Here is a 15,157-nt window from a genome sequence, read left to right as displayed (position 1 = left end):
AACTGGGATCACACTTTGAGGAGAAAAGCTGTAGCTCATTCAATCTGCGCCCCAATGCTGTCCAGTGAGTATTATCGGCTCCTGTTTATTGGCAGGAAAACTGAGGCCCAGTTTCTGGGCTTGCCTGAAGGCACATCATTAAAAGAGCTATACTGTCCCCTGCCCTCCACCCATGTGAGGGAGATAACATAGCCCCTAAGTTATCACTCTCTCCAAGCCCCTCTTAGTCTGCCCCAGGCTTGCGTCTTCCAGGTCTATAACTTCAGGTCCTCCTGTCCCAGCTGGCCTCCAGCCTGGAGTTTCTGAACTTGCCTGTGGCAGCATCTAAAGATAGTCTACCTCACAGGAAACCAAATACTATTGGCTAACTTTGCAATTAAAGATGCTCTCAGAGGGAAGGAAAGGGAAATACTCTCTGGCAGAGTCTGCGTGGGACAGGGCGGCTGACTGGCATATCCAGAGGTTCCCTTCCCAGGTCCAGCCCAGGTAGGAGCAGAGGACTCTTTCAGCACCTGTGGGCGAGCTGGGTGGGGCACTGTGGTCAGAGGTCAAAGTTGGTTAATGATGCTGGTTTGCTTTACATGCCAACAAGGGAGACCATTTTCCAGAGGATGTTGCAGCCTAAATGTCCAAGGGGCTTGGGGGTGATGGGGGGCAGTGAGTGATTAGATCATTTATGATATGCTTAACATAGTGGAATATGATTAGAAGTGTTAGTAATTACGTTTCAGGGACATGGAGAAACGCTCAAAAAAAGCATCATTTAAAATTGCATCTGCCAACTATTATATATGGAATGGATAAACAAGATCCTACTGTATAGCACGGAAAAGAATATATATGCATACACACACATATATATGAATCACTTTGCTCTACAGCAGAAATTAACACATTGTAAATCAATTACAATGTCCTAACCACTGGACCACCAGGGAACTCCCTATTATTTTTAAAAATAATTTTATTTTTTTTCTTTCTTATTCTTTTAGAGACTCACATTTAACTGTTTATGGGTGAAATGTTATGACATCTGGATTTATTTATTTATTTATTTAAAAATATTTATTTATTTGGTTGTGCGGGGTCTTAGTTGCGGCACAAGGGATCTTTAGTTGCTGCATGTGGACTCTTAGTTGCGGCATGCGGGATCTAGTTCCCTGACCAGGGATTGAACCCAGGCCCCCTCTCTGCATTGGGAGTGTGTAGTCTTAAAAACTGGACCATCAGGGAAGTCCCTGAATTTATTTTTAAATAATCCAGTAGGGTATGAGTGGGGAATAGATGAAATACTGATCATGAGTTGCTAATTGTTGAAGCTGGGTGATTAGTGCATGGGGGTTGTCTCTGCTTTTATACATGTTTGGAAATTGTATAATAAAAAGTTTTAAAAATAGCATTTGCATTTTAAATATACTCAATGTGAATATTAAAATATGCATAAAGATTGGATGGAAGAAGTTAAAAGCTAGCTGTGGTTGGTTCTGGGAAGTTGGATTGTAGATAGTTCTGAGTTTTTTCTTTCCTGTTACTTCCATGCTTTTTTGTGCCATCTGCATTTTTTTTTTTTTTTTTTTTTTGGCTGTGCCGTGAGGCATATGGGATGTTAGGTCCCCGACCAGGGATCAAACCCACACCTCCTGCAGTGGAAGCTCGGAGTCTTAACCACTGGACTGCCAGGGAAGTCCCAAAATCTGCATTTTTTATAATGAGCAACTATTGCATTTATAACGAAAATTATTTTAATAACAAATTGCTGACACACTTTGATGTTCAACGTTGATGTATGCTGTTATCATCATTGTGAGGACATTTGGGCTCAGAAGGTTTGTGTCATTGGAAAACATCATCTTCAGAAAGAAAGTATGAGTGGTCACACATGTGAGTGAATTGTGACTCTTGGCAGGGAAGAAAACCTATACCACATCTCTTTAAATATCTTCCCAGGCCCTCTTCATCTTTTTCCTTAAACCTACGTTCATTGGGAAACATAACACACTCAAAGGACAGTGTGCAGGTCAACAGCTTATAAATTGATCTGCTACCAAACCAACATCCAGGCAGCAGCAGAGAACCAGGCCAGCCCCCGGCAGCCACCCTCAGGTCCCTTCTTGATCACCACCCCTGCCCTCCCCAAAATCACCCCATTCCTGACTTTTATGGTCATTGCTTCCTTCTTTGTCCGTGTAGTTTTACCTCCTACATATTCATTCCTAAACACTGTGGATTTTCTTTGCCTGTTTCTGACCTTCACATATGTGGATTTATATACAGTATGTCTGCTTTTTGGTTTGCATTTTTAAAATGCATTTCTACTGTAGGAGATGTAGATGCACACACAGAAATGTTCATGACAGAATTGTTCAAAACCTGAAAGCCACCCAGGGGTGCATCAGCATAGAACAGAAAATAATCGTGGGGCACTCACACAGTGCAATCCTATTCAGCAATAACAGTGAACAGACCATAGCCACAGCAATAGCATGGATGAGATACTACCAGAAATGCTGAGATGAATTTACAGATAAATGCAAAATTGGCCCCTATCCACATGGCAGTTATCAAATGCATCACTACCAGACACAATTGCTTTTTCCATGAACAAGAATTATCGCATCATCATCAGTCATCTGTAAATTAGCTCAGACAGTGAAAGGGGGAGATGGCCCCAAAGGGTGTGCTAGACAGGACACCCAATAAAGGTTTTTTGGCCTATTAAAGTCTTTTATAATTTCTCCTTATAGATCCTCAGTGTAGAATTTGAGCCTCCTCTGTTTTCCCCTCTTCTGCCTTCTCTGTGCATCCTTTCCTGAGCCCTCCACTCAGACTAAAGTGAACTTTCCTGAAGGCTCCGGGAACAGGTTAGCCCCTCCTAACCCCACAATCCTCACTTCTTTCTGTTTCTGTATAGTCCCTCACACCCTCTCTGCCTGGCCGTGGACCCAGGAAACCTCCTTATGCTCATACTCTCAGAGCCTTTGGCTTCAAACCACACCCCACCCCATGCCCACCACCATCTTTATCAACCTGGAAGACCCTCCCAGCCTTTAAGACTCAGCTTAAATGGTCCAATCCTTGGGTTTCCCATCACTTTTCTTATACCCTTACTAAACAATAATAAAAATTCACAGAGACTATATTTTAGACATTTTTACCTCTACAGAATTGAGCACAGTGCCTACTGTTGGGGAAATAGAATGAAAAACAAAATCTCCAACCCAGAAAAATCTCTCCATGAATATGGTAGAGAAAGAAAACTCTTTCATTACTGAATAAGCATTAAATGTGATGTGCATCACAGGCAATCCGCTATGAGGTAGTAAAGACACAAAAAATCTCACCCTGGTATATGACCAGATACAACCCCTTACACACATGTTCTCAAGATACACAATGACTGGTGCTCAAGTAAGGGAACCTGACAGTCACACACAGTTCATCCCAAGTTTACCATGGTCATTGGGTTCATCATCTGTATTAGTTGGTTGGCTTCATCCAGAGGAGAAATAAACTTCTCATCCCTTTATTATCAGAGGTAGTTGTGTAACTTGGAGCCAGGTTCCTGCCCAAGTCAGGCTCCTGCCCTGCCTCTGGGACTGGGAGCCTGGGCGCCTCAATATCTGCATTTCAAAGAGATGGCTCCCGGCTCTGAAGCTGACAGAGGAAATGATCACATTTTCTAAAGGTATATATCCACATTTCAAAGAGGAAAGAAGGTACAATTACATGTTTTCTAAAATAAATACTCTAAGAAAAAGGAGGCAAGTGGACTCTTGTCCCTTATTTCCAACAGGGAGAATTAAGCCTCTTATTATTTTTTTTAGTTAATTAATTAATTAATTTTGGCTGCGTTGGGTCTTCGTTGCTGTGCGCGGGCTTTCTCTAGTTGTGCTGAGCGGGGGCTACGCTTCGTTGCGGTGCATGGGCTTCCCTTCGCGGAGGCTTCTCTTTGTTGCGGAGCATGGGCTCTAGGTGCACGGGCTTCAGTAGTTGTGGCACATGGGCTCAGTAGTTGTGGCGCACGGGCTCAGTAGTTGTGGCACACGGGCTTGGTTGCTCTGCAGCATGTGGGATCTTCCTGGACCAGGGCTTGAACCTGTGTCCCCTGCGTTGGCAGGCAGATTCCTAACCACTGCGCCACCAGAGAAGTCTCAAGCCTCTTATTTTTAATTTTCACTTGTCCTTACACCAGTGTATGGTAAAGATAATTAACAGATATTGGCTTAATCAAAAATTAATTAATCAGCAAGTCCATCTCTTCTTCAGTTATTAAAAAAGGAAAATCATAGTCATTTCCTTTCTAAATTTCACAGTTCATTTTAACAGAGATAAATAAATACCATAAAGGACTTTGAGGAGGAAAGCAGAGGGAGGTGTGGCAAACCAAGAACAGGGGCAGGTCCTGTGAAGGGGTGGCTCACACACGAGCAGAGGGGCCTCACTCCATGTGTGGTTTTCTCCTGTTACTGGTCTTGGCTTGTGGTGTGTTTGGGCCCGTATAAAATGCTGGTGGGTGAGTCACGCCAAGTTGTTTTAGGTGGACTCTGCTGCAGGAATAGAAAGTCACTCAATCTACTTGTGTGGAGGATGGGGAGCAAGTTGTAAAATGTGCCCACTGCTCCTCAGCATGGAATTCAAGGCCCATCCATCTGCCCCTCTTCTTCCTTCTTGGCCTTGCTCTCTCTGCATCCTAAGGAGGGGTCTCATAAAAAATAGCTGTCATTGTAAATTGGAAAACCATCAGGTCCTTAAACTCAGGGTCCCAAGTAGCCAGGGGTGTGGGCTTGGGGCCAGACTGAGAACCTTCCTACGTGGCCCAAGGTGAATTCCAGATTTGTCAGGACTCAAAATTAACTAATTCAGCTCTCTGTCTCCAAACAGAACCTCATCTGAATGCTGGCCGCCTGCGAGCCCAGAAGCTTCGCAGGCTGCTGGGCAGCCACTCTGTGGACACGAGGCCACGCTTCCCCTGACCCAGGACTCATGCTGCTCTTTAAAACTGTTTCCTTCTGTTTGGTCATTGTTGGAAAACTGAGCAGCCAGAGCTGGCCAGGCCCTCAGAGATGGTCCGGTCCAGGGCTTTCATTACATACATCAAGAAACTGAGGCCAAGCTGGAAGTGAGCTGCCCAGGGTCTGCCAGCTTATTTCAGGGTATGTGGACCCCTCTGAAGTACATGGCTCTGAAGAGCATCACTGTGTATTTGAAGACAGGAAATAAGCTGACCCTTTAGCCTTCAGCCTTTCCTTCTCCATAGAAAAGGATTCCCATTTCTTCACCACCATTGTTGAGAGCTAGGTTCTGGGGGTCTGGCAGTGAGGACCACCTAGTCATGGCTGGAGAGGCAAATAATATCCCCATCCCTTCCATTTCCCACCCCCAGTTTCACTGAGGGTCAGCCTTCTGGGTCCTGAGTCTAGAAGGCGAAACCCAGGAAGAGTGTTCAGGGTCACTTCTTGAATCTTATCCTTTAAAGGGGGGTCACCTCTACTATTTTTCAGTTCTCATTCTAGAGACAGGGCCTGCAGTAACATGCAGAATTCCCCTCCAAGAGGGAAAGCATGGTGCAGGGCAGGGAACACGGCTTTGTGAAGAGACACATCTGGGTTGAAATCCTGGTTCTGTTGCTCCCTTGGGCAAATTACCCAAATCTTTCTGAGCCGCTGGTGGTTATTTTGCAAGGGGGCAGAGTCATTTCCCATGAGGTGTTGTGGTGAGAATTAAGTGGGGAGCATGTGTCTGGAGCATGTGTCTGGAGCATGAACGGCAGCCTTCGCTCCTGAACTGGGGCTTTCTGAGGATAACCTCAGGTTCTAGAACCTCAAGAGATGGTGGTACCCCCACGGGGAAAGTTGGGATCAGGGATCAAGCAATTCCTGAGTTTTTTTTGGTCCAAAGGAAAAAAATTAAGCCTCACAATTGGCATTAGACTGAACCTCAAACCCGCGTGTACTCGAGGGCCTAAAAAGCCATAAAAAGAGAGCAAGAAAGGTAAACAAACAAACAAACAAAATAAGACTCATTGAATCTAGAAAACTAAGCAGGACGTGAAGCCAAAAGAGAGGAGGAAGCAACATGAAAAAGACGCTGGGGAGAAGAAAGTGGATGGGGGCCAGCTAATGAGAGGGGAAGTGTAGAAAAGGGAAGCTGATTGGAAACAGTGGGTAACGATGACCAAAAAAAAAAGTTAAAAAATAAGTGAGCAGGCCTGAGAAAAGGAAGTGACCGGAGGAAGTAGAACAGGATCGGCAGTAGAGCCAGCTTGGTGTTTTTTAAAGCAGGTTCTACAAAATTCATTTCAGCTTGGGTGTGAAACCCATGTGTATTCAAAGCTCAGCTTCTAGGTTCAGCCCAGACTCTCCCAGCTCAGCACCATTTAGTAAAACGTTGACTTAACAGAACAGAGGGTGAGGAGATCCGAGGACAGCTGAGGGGACGTGTGCGGTGCAGCCTCAGTTAGTGTGGTGGGACCTGTGTTAGTGCTTCACTCCGGCACCTATCCTTCCCCTTGCAATCCCGTCTATATGAACCTCGCTTAGTAGATGCTGTGAAGGCTTATTTCACTGGATTCTTTTTTTTAAAATTTCATTTATTTCTTTTTGGCTGTGTTGGGTCTTCGTTGACGCCCACGGGCTTTCTCTGGTTGCGGCGAGCAGGGGCTACTCTTCGTTGCAGTGCGCAGGCTTCTCACTGTGGTGGATTCTCTTGTTGTGGAGCACGGACTTTAGGTGTGCGGGCTTCGGTAGTTGTGGCACGTGGGCTCAGTAGTTGTGGCACACGTGCTTCGTTGCTCCGTGGCATGTGGGATCTTCCTGGACCAGGGCTCAAACCCGGGTCCCCTGCATTGGCAGGCGGATTCTTAGCCACTGCGCCTTCACTGGATTCTTGCACTTGGTTTTTGGTGTCCTCAGGGTCTGGGAGGCCAGTGTGCAGCCTGAGTGAAAGCCAGTTGATCTCTGGCAGCCCTTTGACCCCTAGGGCATTAGTCCTGCTCTTGTCTGCTACCAGGAGGCCCTATCTTCATGCTCCTGGCCCAATCCTGGGACATCTCAGAGGACCCAGAAATAAAAGGTCCACCCAGCTCAGGCCCACCTTTCCTGAAAAGGTGCCTGGATAAAGCTATCAAGTTCTAGACACTTCATGTTATTACCTATTTAATCCTCTCTGTAATTCTGAAAGGAAAGTTCACTGCCCTGATGAAGGGCTCCAGGGATATTCATGACGAGAGGATGGGGAAGGTGCAGGAAGAGCTTGGAAAAGGCCAGGATGTCAGAAATAAACAGGTGGCATGTGGCAAGGAGGTCCCCAGTCCCTCCCCTCTCCTTGCTGGGCACCTGGCTCAGGGCTGCCAAGTGTGTGCCCGTCCCCTTCTAGCCCACCTCCCCACTCTTCCCAATGACCCAGGGACACCTGCCCGAAGATTTGTAGGAGGTCCCTGTGTGTGAGGCACGCCGCCAAGAGTGGAAATCAAACCCACCACATGCAGATTTGGCAAAAATCAAGCCAATTCAAAAGCACCAAGTTCCTGGGTTTTCAGGACTGAACACAGGCCCAAAAGAGATGCGAAACGATTTTTATTGTCCTTGGACTCCTCTCGAGGTCAACTCTGCCAGCTCCTGACCCGGGGTGGGGGGCGGGAAGAGGGGGGACTACCCCCAGCATCCGCAACTTAGGACTACAAGGGCTTGACTGTTTGTGTTCCTACACAGCTGACTGTCTGGGAAGATGGGCTCCAGCAACAAGTCACCTGCACCAAGCGGCCACACCCGGCCGCCCGGCATCTCAGCTGAGCCATTTGAAACTGACATCTATGTCACTCAAAAATGGTTGCATATCAGCCATTTTATATGGTTCAACTTAACTTTTATTGATTAAGGTCATAGCCAGAGGCTCCTCTCTGAGAAAAGGGCATTGCAGCTGAAAGCAAAGAAAGCATACAGTTCCCTGGGGCTGAGAACTCCATCCCAGCCTGAGACGGCCCAGGTCAGAAAGCCTTGGGCCACTTCGCCCGGAAGAGTCTGGGTGAGACGCAGAGCTGGGCCAGGACACTAAGCAGAGGCTGGGAAGAGAGAAGCAAAGCCCTGGCTGGGGGGGCCCTCGCCTTGGCAGAGACACCATCTTGGTGAAACCAGCATGAAAAGTATGTAGCGGGGTATGGAAACTCACCTGGTTAAAGAAGCATGAGCTTTGGTTTTAGTTGTGCTGAGTGGAGGCAGTGATGACCAGGAGGTGTGCACTGAGGTTTCTGAGGGCCTGTCTTATGGTATCACGAGGAAGAGGAGGGGGTCCCAGAGGACCAGGGCAAAAGGGCTCCCCTTGCAGCCTCTGGAGTGAATCTTGGCTGGGAGAAGAGGGGATGGACAAGTGTCACTTCCCAACCTGAGCAGAAATGTCTTATCTTTCCATTCTTGTCCAGAAAAAAACAGGAAAAGAACAGTGGGGGAGGCCAGGTCACAGTGAAGTGCAGGGCTGGTAATTATCAGATTACTTAGCCCCCAAGACCCAGGGCAACAAGCTAACTGAGCACAGGCCTCCATCTGGGATCCATCAGCCCTTTCATGACTGCAAAGGCCTGGATGATGGTGACACTCCCTCTTGGAGTTGTAGGATGACTGACCATCCCAGCTGGCTTAGAACTGAGGGGTTTCCGACATGTGAGACTTTCAGTGCTAAAACCAGAAGAGTCCTGGGCAAATCAAGGCAAGGTAATCACCCTAGGGTGTCTGACTCTATGTCTTATCCCTTCAGGAACAGAAAGACTTAGTTGGTTCCAAGAGGGAGAGGGAAAGAAATGGCTCTCAAAGACAAAGACGAGCCTCTGGGTGCAGGCCTGCCCAGGGCTCCGCAGTATCTAGGACCTCTCTCTTCAGTGTTCATGCAGGAGAAATGAGGGTGCAGAGGGCAGAGAGGTGGGAGAAAGGAAGGGGGTGGAGAATGGAAGCTTGGACTGGAAGTGTGAATTACGGCGTCCCCACCACCACACCCCTCTCCTCCCCACTCACTCATCCTCTCTCCCCCATCCACACCCTGGTCAAGCTCGCTATCTTTCAGATAGACTTTTGAAAATTAAAGAAAAAAAGATCTATCTCAAGCTTCAAAAGGCTTAGATTCAAACGCTAACTGAGCCATTTACTGCATAGTTTCTGGCAAGTCACTCAGCCTCTCAGGGACTGGTTTCCTCTCTGTCAAAGGGGTCTCTTATAGCCTCCATCACACAGATTAAACAAGATAGCACGCATGACACTGGGAAAGGTACTGGTTAGACACCCAACCAAAGGTTTGCTTCTTCCAGTCTGCCTATGTAAGGGGCAGAATTCCAACTTTGTTTCTCTGAGAACTAATGCCATTAGTTGTCTTCCTTTCTCATCCAGGTGCTCACCATGCCCACCATCTCCCCTGAATCAAGTTTAGAAGACTTTGAGTATGATGAGCTTGCAGAAGCCTGTGATATGGGGGACATCGTGGCCTTGGGAACTGTCTTCCTGGCCATACTCTACTCCCTTATCTTTGCCTTTGGCCTGGTGGGAAATTTGCTGGTGGTGTTTGCCCTCACCAACAGCCAGAAGCCCAAAAGCATCACTGACGTTTACCTCCTGAACCTGGCCTTTTCTGATCTGCTCTTTGTAGCCACCTTGCCCTTCTGGACTCACTATCTTATAAACGAGCAAGGCCTTCATAACGCCGTGTGCAAACTCACCACCGCCTTCTTCTTCATCGGGTTTTTTGGAGGCATATTCTTCATCACCATCATCAGCATCGACAGGTACTTGGCCATTGTCCTGGCCGCCAACTCCATGAACAACCGGACTGTGCAGCATGGCGTCACCATCAGCCTTGGCGTCTGGGCAGCCGCCATCTTGGTGGCTGCACCCCAGTTCATGTTCACCAAACAGAAAGAAAACGAATGCCTTGGTGACTACCCTGAGGTCCTACAGGAAATCTGGCCTGTGCTCCGCAACGTAGAAATGAATTTTCTTGGCTTCCTGCTCCCCCTGCTTATTATGAGTTACTGTTACTTCAGAATCATGCGGACACTTTTTTCCTGCAAAAACCAAAAGAAAGCTAAAGCCATTAGGCTGATCTTTCTTGTGGTCATCATGTTTTTCCTCTTCTGGACACCTTACAACGTCATGATTTTCTTAGAGACACTCAATCTCTATGACTTCTTTCCCAACTGTGACATGAAGAGGGATCTGAGGTTGGCCCTCAGTGTGACCGAGACAGTTGCATTTACCCACTGTTGCCTTAATCCCCTTATCTATGCATTTGCTGGAGAGAAGTTCAGAAGATACCTTTACCACCTGTACAGGAAATGCCTGGCTGTCCTGTGTGGCCACCCCGTCCACGTCAGTTTCTCCCTGTCCCCGTCTGAATCACAAAGGAGCAGGCGAGAAAGTATTCTGAGCAGCAATTTCACTCATTACACCAGTGATGGAAATACATCCATCCTCCTCTGAAAGCCTTGTCTCTCCAGCAAGCCTGGAGTTTCTGAGACTGACACTGAATAATTAGGACAGATTTTTAAATTTCTTACATGCAAGAAACAATGGGTTTGATGCCCAAAAGCAATCCTGAAAGTATTTTTGAGAATTGTGCTCAAAATCTGAATGATAAAGGACAGGCATGTTTCTTATTGCCAATGTCAAGAGTTTCTTGTTTACAAATTACAAAAATTCAACGCAGATTAATTTAGCCTGAAAAGAGGCAGTATCATTCACATTGTAACATGGGCAAGGGGGTGGCGAATCCTCAGAGTGAGTGAAAACTAGAGATTGAATCTAGCTAGAACTTCCTCTCTCTGACTCTCAAATCTCTGAGTGGTAACAGAGATCCCAGACTCACATAACACAGTTTTGTCATCAGAGAGGGAATGAGACCTATATCCCTCTGATCCCAAGGTCAAAATTCCCAGGGAAGGGCTCTGATTGGCCAAGTTTGTATCAGATTCTCATCCTTGGACCAGGTGGCAGTATCCACAGGGAAGACATAGATAAGATGGCAGCTCCCATTCCAATCTTGTGGTTGGAGATGCGTGAAGACATATTTCCAAGAAGCTGGAGGGGTGGGTGCTGCTTTGATCAGATACAACAAGAGTTGCCCACCAACTTTACCTGCGTCTAGCCCAGCCCCACCCTGATCATACCAGCCAGCACACACCACCAACCTCTTCGCCATTAAACCCCCTCTGTCATGTCCCCAAACATACAAAGGTTCCCCAGCACCTACTGCATCAAGTCCAAGCTCAAATGCCTGGCCTCTGACACCCTCCGTCATGTGGTTCCACCAACAGATTTGCCAGTACCTCCTCTTCACAAAGGACTCCAGCCACCTTGTCAGTCAGGTCTCTTCAATCCAGCCACATGCGTCGCCACCTGCTCCAGAGCCCAGGGGGATAAACAGAAAAAACAGTGGCCCATCTGAGAAGGCATGGTTTCTAGTCCCAACTCTATCACTTATCTGCTGGGTAATTTGGGGCCAACTGAACTTCAGTTTCCTCATCTGCAGAATGGAGATAACAGAACTTTTCATGTAGGAAGCATCCTTTCCAGCATGAGGAACCAGCCTCTAACTCTTGCAGGTTCCAACCCTCTTGTCTGGTTCCCAGACTTCAGCTTTTCCTCCACCTGGCACCGTGCTTAAGTGGTGCTGTTGACAGAGCCTGGAAGGGCCTTGCGGGCTCTGCTGCGTGATGTAGCTCAGACACAGAGGAGGCTGGCTCCTACAGTGGCGCTCAATGGACACTTGTAGATATACAGGTTGATAGCCTTTCCTGACCCAACCCTCCCGGACTGCCTGGAACATTTCCTCCCAATCAACTGGTGGCAACCCCATCTGGAGAGAACCCCATCATTCATGCCACTGCCAACCTGGACAGCCAGGGTCCCAGGAGCAGTTTTCCCTTTCTCAGTAAACATTTGGGATGGACTGAAATTTTAAAGCTTGAAAAACAATTGTGATGATGCTAAAGAAAATATAATCTACCCACACAGTATCTTCATCTGCCCACCAGACCTCATTCACACCCTCATGTGTTTCGAGTTGCAATCATAATGTACAGACAGTTTTATAATCTGCTTTTTTTTTTTTTTTGCGGTACGCAGGCCTCTCTCTGTTGTGGCCTCTCCCGTTGCGGAGCACAGGCTCCGGATGAACAGGCTCAGCGGCCATGGCTCACGGGCCTAGCCGCTCCGCGGCACGTGGGATCTTCCCAGACCGGGGCACGAACCTGTGTCCCCTGCATCGGCAGGCGGACTCTCAACCACTGCGCTACCAGGGAAGCCCGTATAATCTGCTTTTTTTTTCTCTTAACATTAGGCCACAAATAGCCTTCTGTTTCTATATAGTTTTGTAATATTTCAGAAGACTCTGCCAGGTTGTGTACTCATTGAAGGCGTCTGACTCCTTCTATTTCTCACTCCTTGGCAGTCAGTATATTTGTTTAACCAATGACAGAATGAATTATGTTCCATCAAGATCATGTACTGTAACTTACTCATCATTACCCTATTAATAAACATTTCGCTTGTTTCCAATATTTACCAAACACATATTTTACAGCACTTTTCTGTATAATTTCCTTTCTCGTCTCCAATTACTTCCTTTGGATAAATTTCTTGCCATGGGGATAACTGGGCCAAAGGGCCTGGGAACTTTTTAGCTTTTGACACATACATATGAAACTAATACACTGCAAAACCTTTATTGAGCATATATTACATGCAACATGGGAGCTCAGATCCAGAGCTGTTGCAAAGATCAGTGCGATAAGGCCTTCGCCTTCAATGTTTAAGAGGTGCTTAACATTTAAATGCAGAACTCAGAAATTTACAAAAAAAAGCATGCTCTGCATTAATTGGTAACACAAGAGCAGTGACATCTGACCTGAGTCTTTAAGGATCTTAGGACCCTAATCTTAGGACATCTGACCTGAGTCTTAAGATCTTAAGATCTTAAGGGAAATGTCTGAGAAATTGAAAGGCATTGGGAATAGAGTGGTGGGAAGCTTCTGAAGCTTTGGCTCAGACAACCAATGGAAGAGGGTGTTCTCGGGGTGTTCACAGTTTACTCCCTTATTACCTGATCCTTGTTCCAATTGTTGAATTATGAAACTTTTCATTAAAATTTTAACTTATAAGTGAACTCCCAAGAAAAGAGGAAAATATTCTTTTGGCTTGAGAAACAAAGAAGAGAGATAAACAGTTTCATTTCTAGAAGAAAATTAGATTTGTATCATAAGAAACATTCATTCATTCATTTTGCTGAATAAGACAGAATAGGGAGAAAATAAGGAAGGTCATCGAAAAAACCTAAATAGCAATGATGTTGGTATCTAAGTTAAAGGAAGGCACATTTGAAAAGGACAGTTGGCCCTAAGAGCACAGCTGGATCAGATCCACCACAGCTTCTGGGCTCTGGGCTTCCCCAAAGCAGAAAGAAACTCCAAATGCAGACAGACATCTATGACTGAGTCCCAATCTACTGACTCTGTGCTTGGGAAGGTATTTGACATCTCTGAGGCTCGGTTTCTTCACCTGGAAAAAAAGAATAAACATGGTGCCCACCTCCTAGGGTTATTATGAGGATTTAGTAAGACTACCTTCACAAAGCTCACAGCACAGGCTTGGAAAGCATGGTCAAATAAATGGAGGCAACTATTTTGATTGTTTTTTTTTCCTTATCATGATTAGATTGAATCTTTCCCAGTGAGGAAACTCATACTATGTTGCCCTTGCCATCTTGCTTTTTTTAGTCCCAGAATCACAGAATTGTGGGTGGTCAGAAATAGTTGAGTCCAAACCCACACTTTGCAGGTAGGGGAAAGGAGGTCCAGGGAAGGCCAGAGACTGGCCCAAGATCACACAGCAAGTTAATCAAGGAGGTAGATATCTCTTAGTTTACTGACTTCTTTCTCCTCTTGATAAAACTATAGACCAATCTTATGGTGACTACAGTTAACAATACTGTATTGTATATTTGAAAGTTGCTAAGAGAGTAGATTTTTAAATTTCTCACCACACACAAAAAAACTGTAACTATGTGAAGTCATGGACGGGTTAACTAACCTTATTGTGATAATCATTCTACAATATATACACATATAAAATTATATATAGAAACCCTAAAGACTTCATCAAAAAACTGTTAGAACTAATAAACAAATTCAGTGAAGTTGCATGATACAAAATCAATACACAGAAATCTGTTGTGATTCTTTACACTAATAATAAACTATCTGGAAGAGAAATTAAGAAAATAATTCCATTAAGAATTGCATCAAAAAGAATATAATACCTAGGAATAAATTTACCAAGGAGGTAAAAGACCTGTATATTGAAAACTACAAGATATTAATGAAAGAAATTGAAAAAGACACAAATAATGGAAAGATATTTCAAACTCATGGATTGGAAGAATTAATATTGTTAAAATGTCCACACTACCCAAAGCAATATACAGATTCAAAGCAATCCCTATCATAATTCCTTTTCATGAAATAGAACAAACAATCCTAAAATTTGTATACAGCCACAAAAGACCCCAAAAAGCTAAAGCAATCTTGAGAAAGAGGAAAAAAGCTGTAGGCATTATGCTCCCTGATCTCCAACTATATTACAAAAACTACAGTAATTAAAACAATATGGTATTGGCATAAAAAGAGACACATAAATCAGTGGGTCAGAATAGAAAGCCCAGAAATAAATCCATATATATATATATATATATATATATATATATATATATATACGTGGTCAATTAATTTATAACAAAGGAGTCAGAAATATACAATGGGGAAAAGACAGTCTCTTCAATAAATGGTGTTGGGGAAACTAGACAGCTACATGCAAAATAATGAAACTGGACCACTATCTTACACCATATGCAAAAATTAACTCAAAATGGATTAAAGACTTGAATGTAAGACCTGAAACCATAAAACTCCATAGAAGAAAACATAGGCTGTACAACTATGTCAAGATCTTGACATAGGTCTTAGCAACAATTTTTTTAATCTGACAACAAAAGCAACAAAAGTGAAAAGAAACAAGTGGAACTACACTGCACTAAAAAGTTTCTGCAAAGCAAAGGAAACCATCAACAAAATGAAAAGGCAACCTATTGAATGGGTGAAAATAACTTCCAATCATATATATGATAA

General features: G+C 45.0%; 1 protein-coding gene across 1 annotated transcript; it reads left to right on the top strand.

Annotated features, from left to right (window-relative positions):
• The first annotated feature begins 225 nt into the window (after nt 1-225).
• On the top strand, nt 226-13,051 carry CX3CR1 (C-X3-C motif chemokine receptor 1). The gene is made up of 2 exons (XM_030846180.2): nt 226-486; nt 9,372-13,051. The coding sequence occupies exon 2, from the start codon at nt 9,381-9,383 to the stop codon at nt 10,455-10,457; it is 1,077 nt and encodes a 358-aa protein (XP_030702040.1). The 5' UTR covers nt 226-486; nt 9,372-9,380; the 3' UTR covers nt 10,458-13,051.
• The last annotated feature ends 2,106 nt before the right edge of the window (nt 13,052-15,157 follow it).

Source organism: Globicephala melas, chromosome 11 (assembly GCF_963455315.2).
Source record: "Globicephala melas chromosome 11, mGloMel1.2, whole genome shotgun sequence".
Classification (NCBI taxonomy): domain Eukaryota; kingdom Metazoa; phylum Chordata; class Mammalia; order Artiodactyla; family Delphinidae; genus Globicephala; species Globicephala melas.
This window is presented reverse-complemented; position numbering and strand designations above follow the sequence as displayed.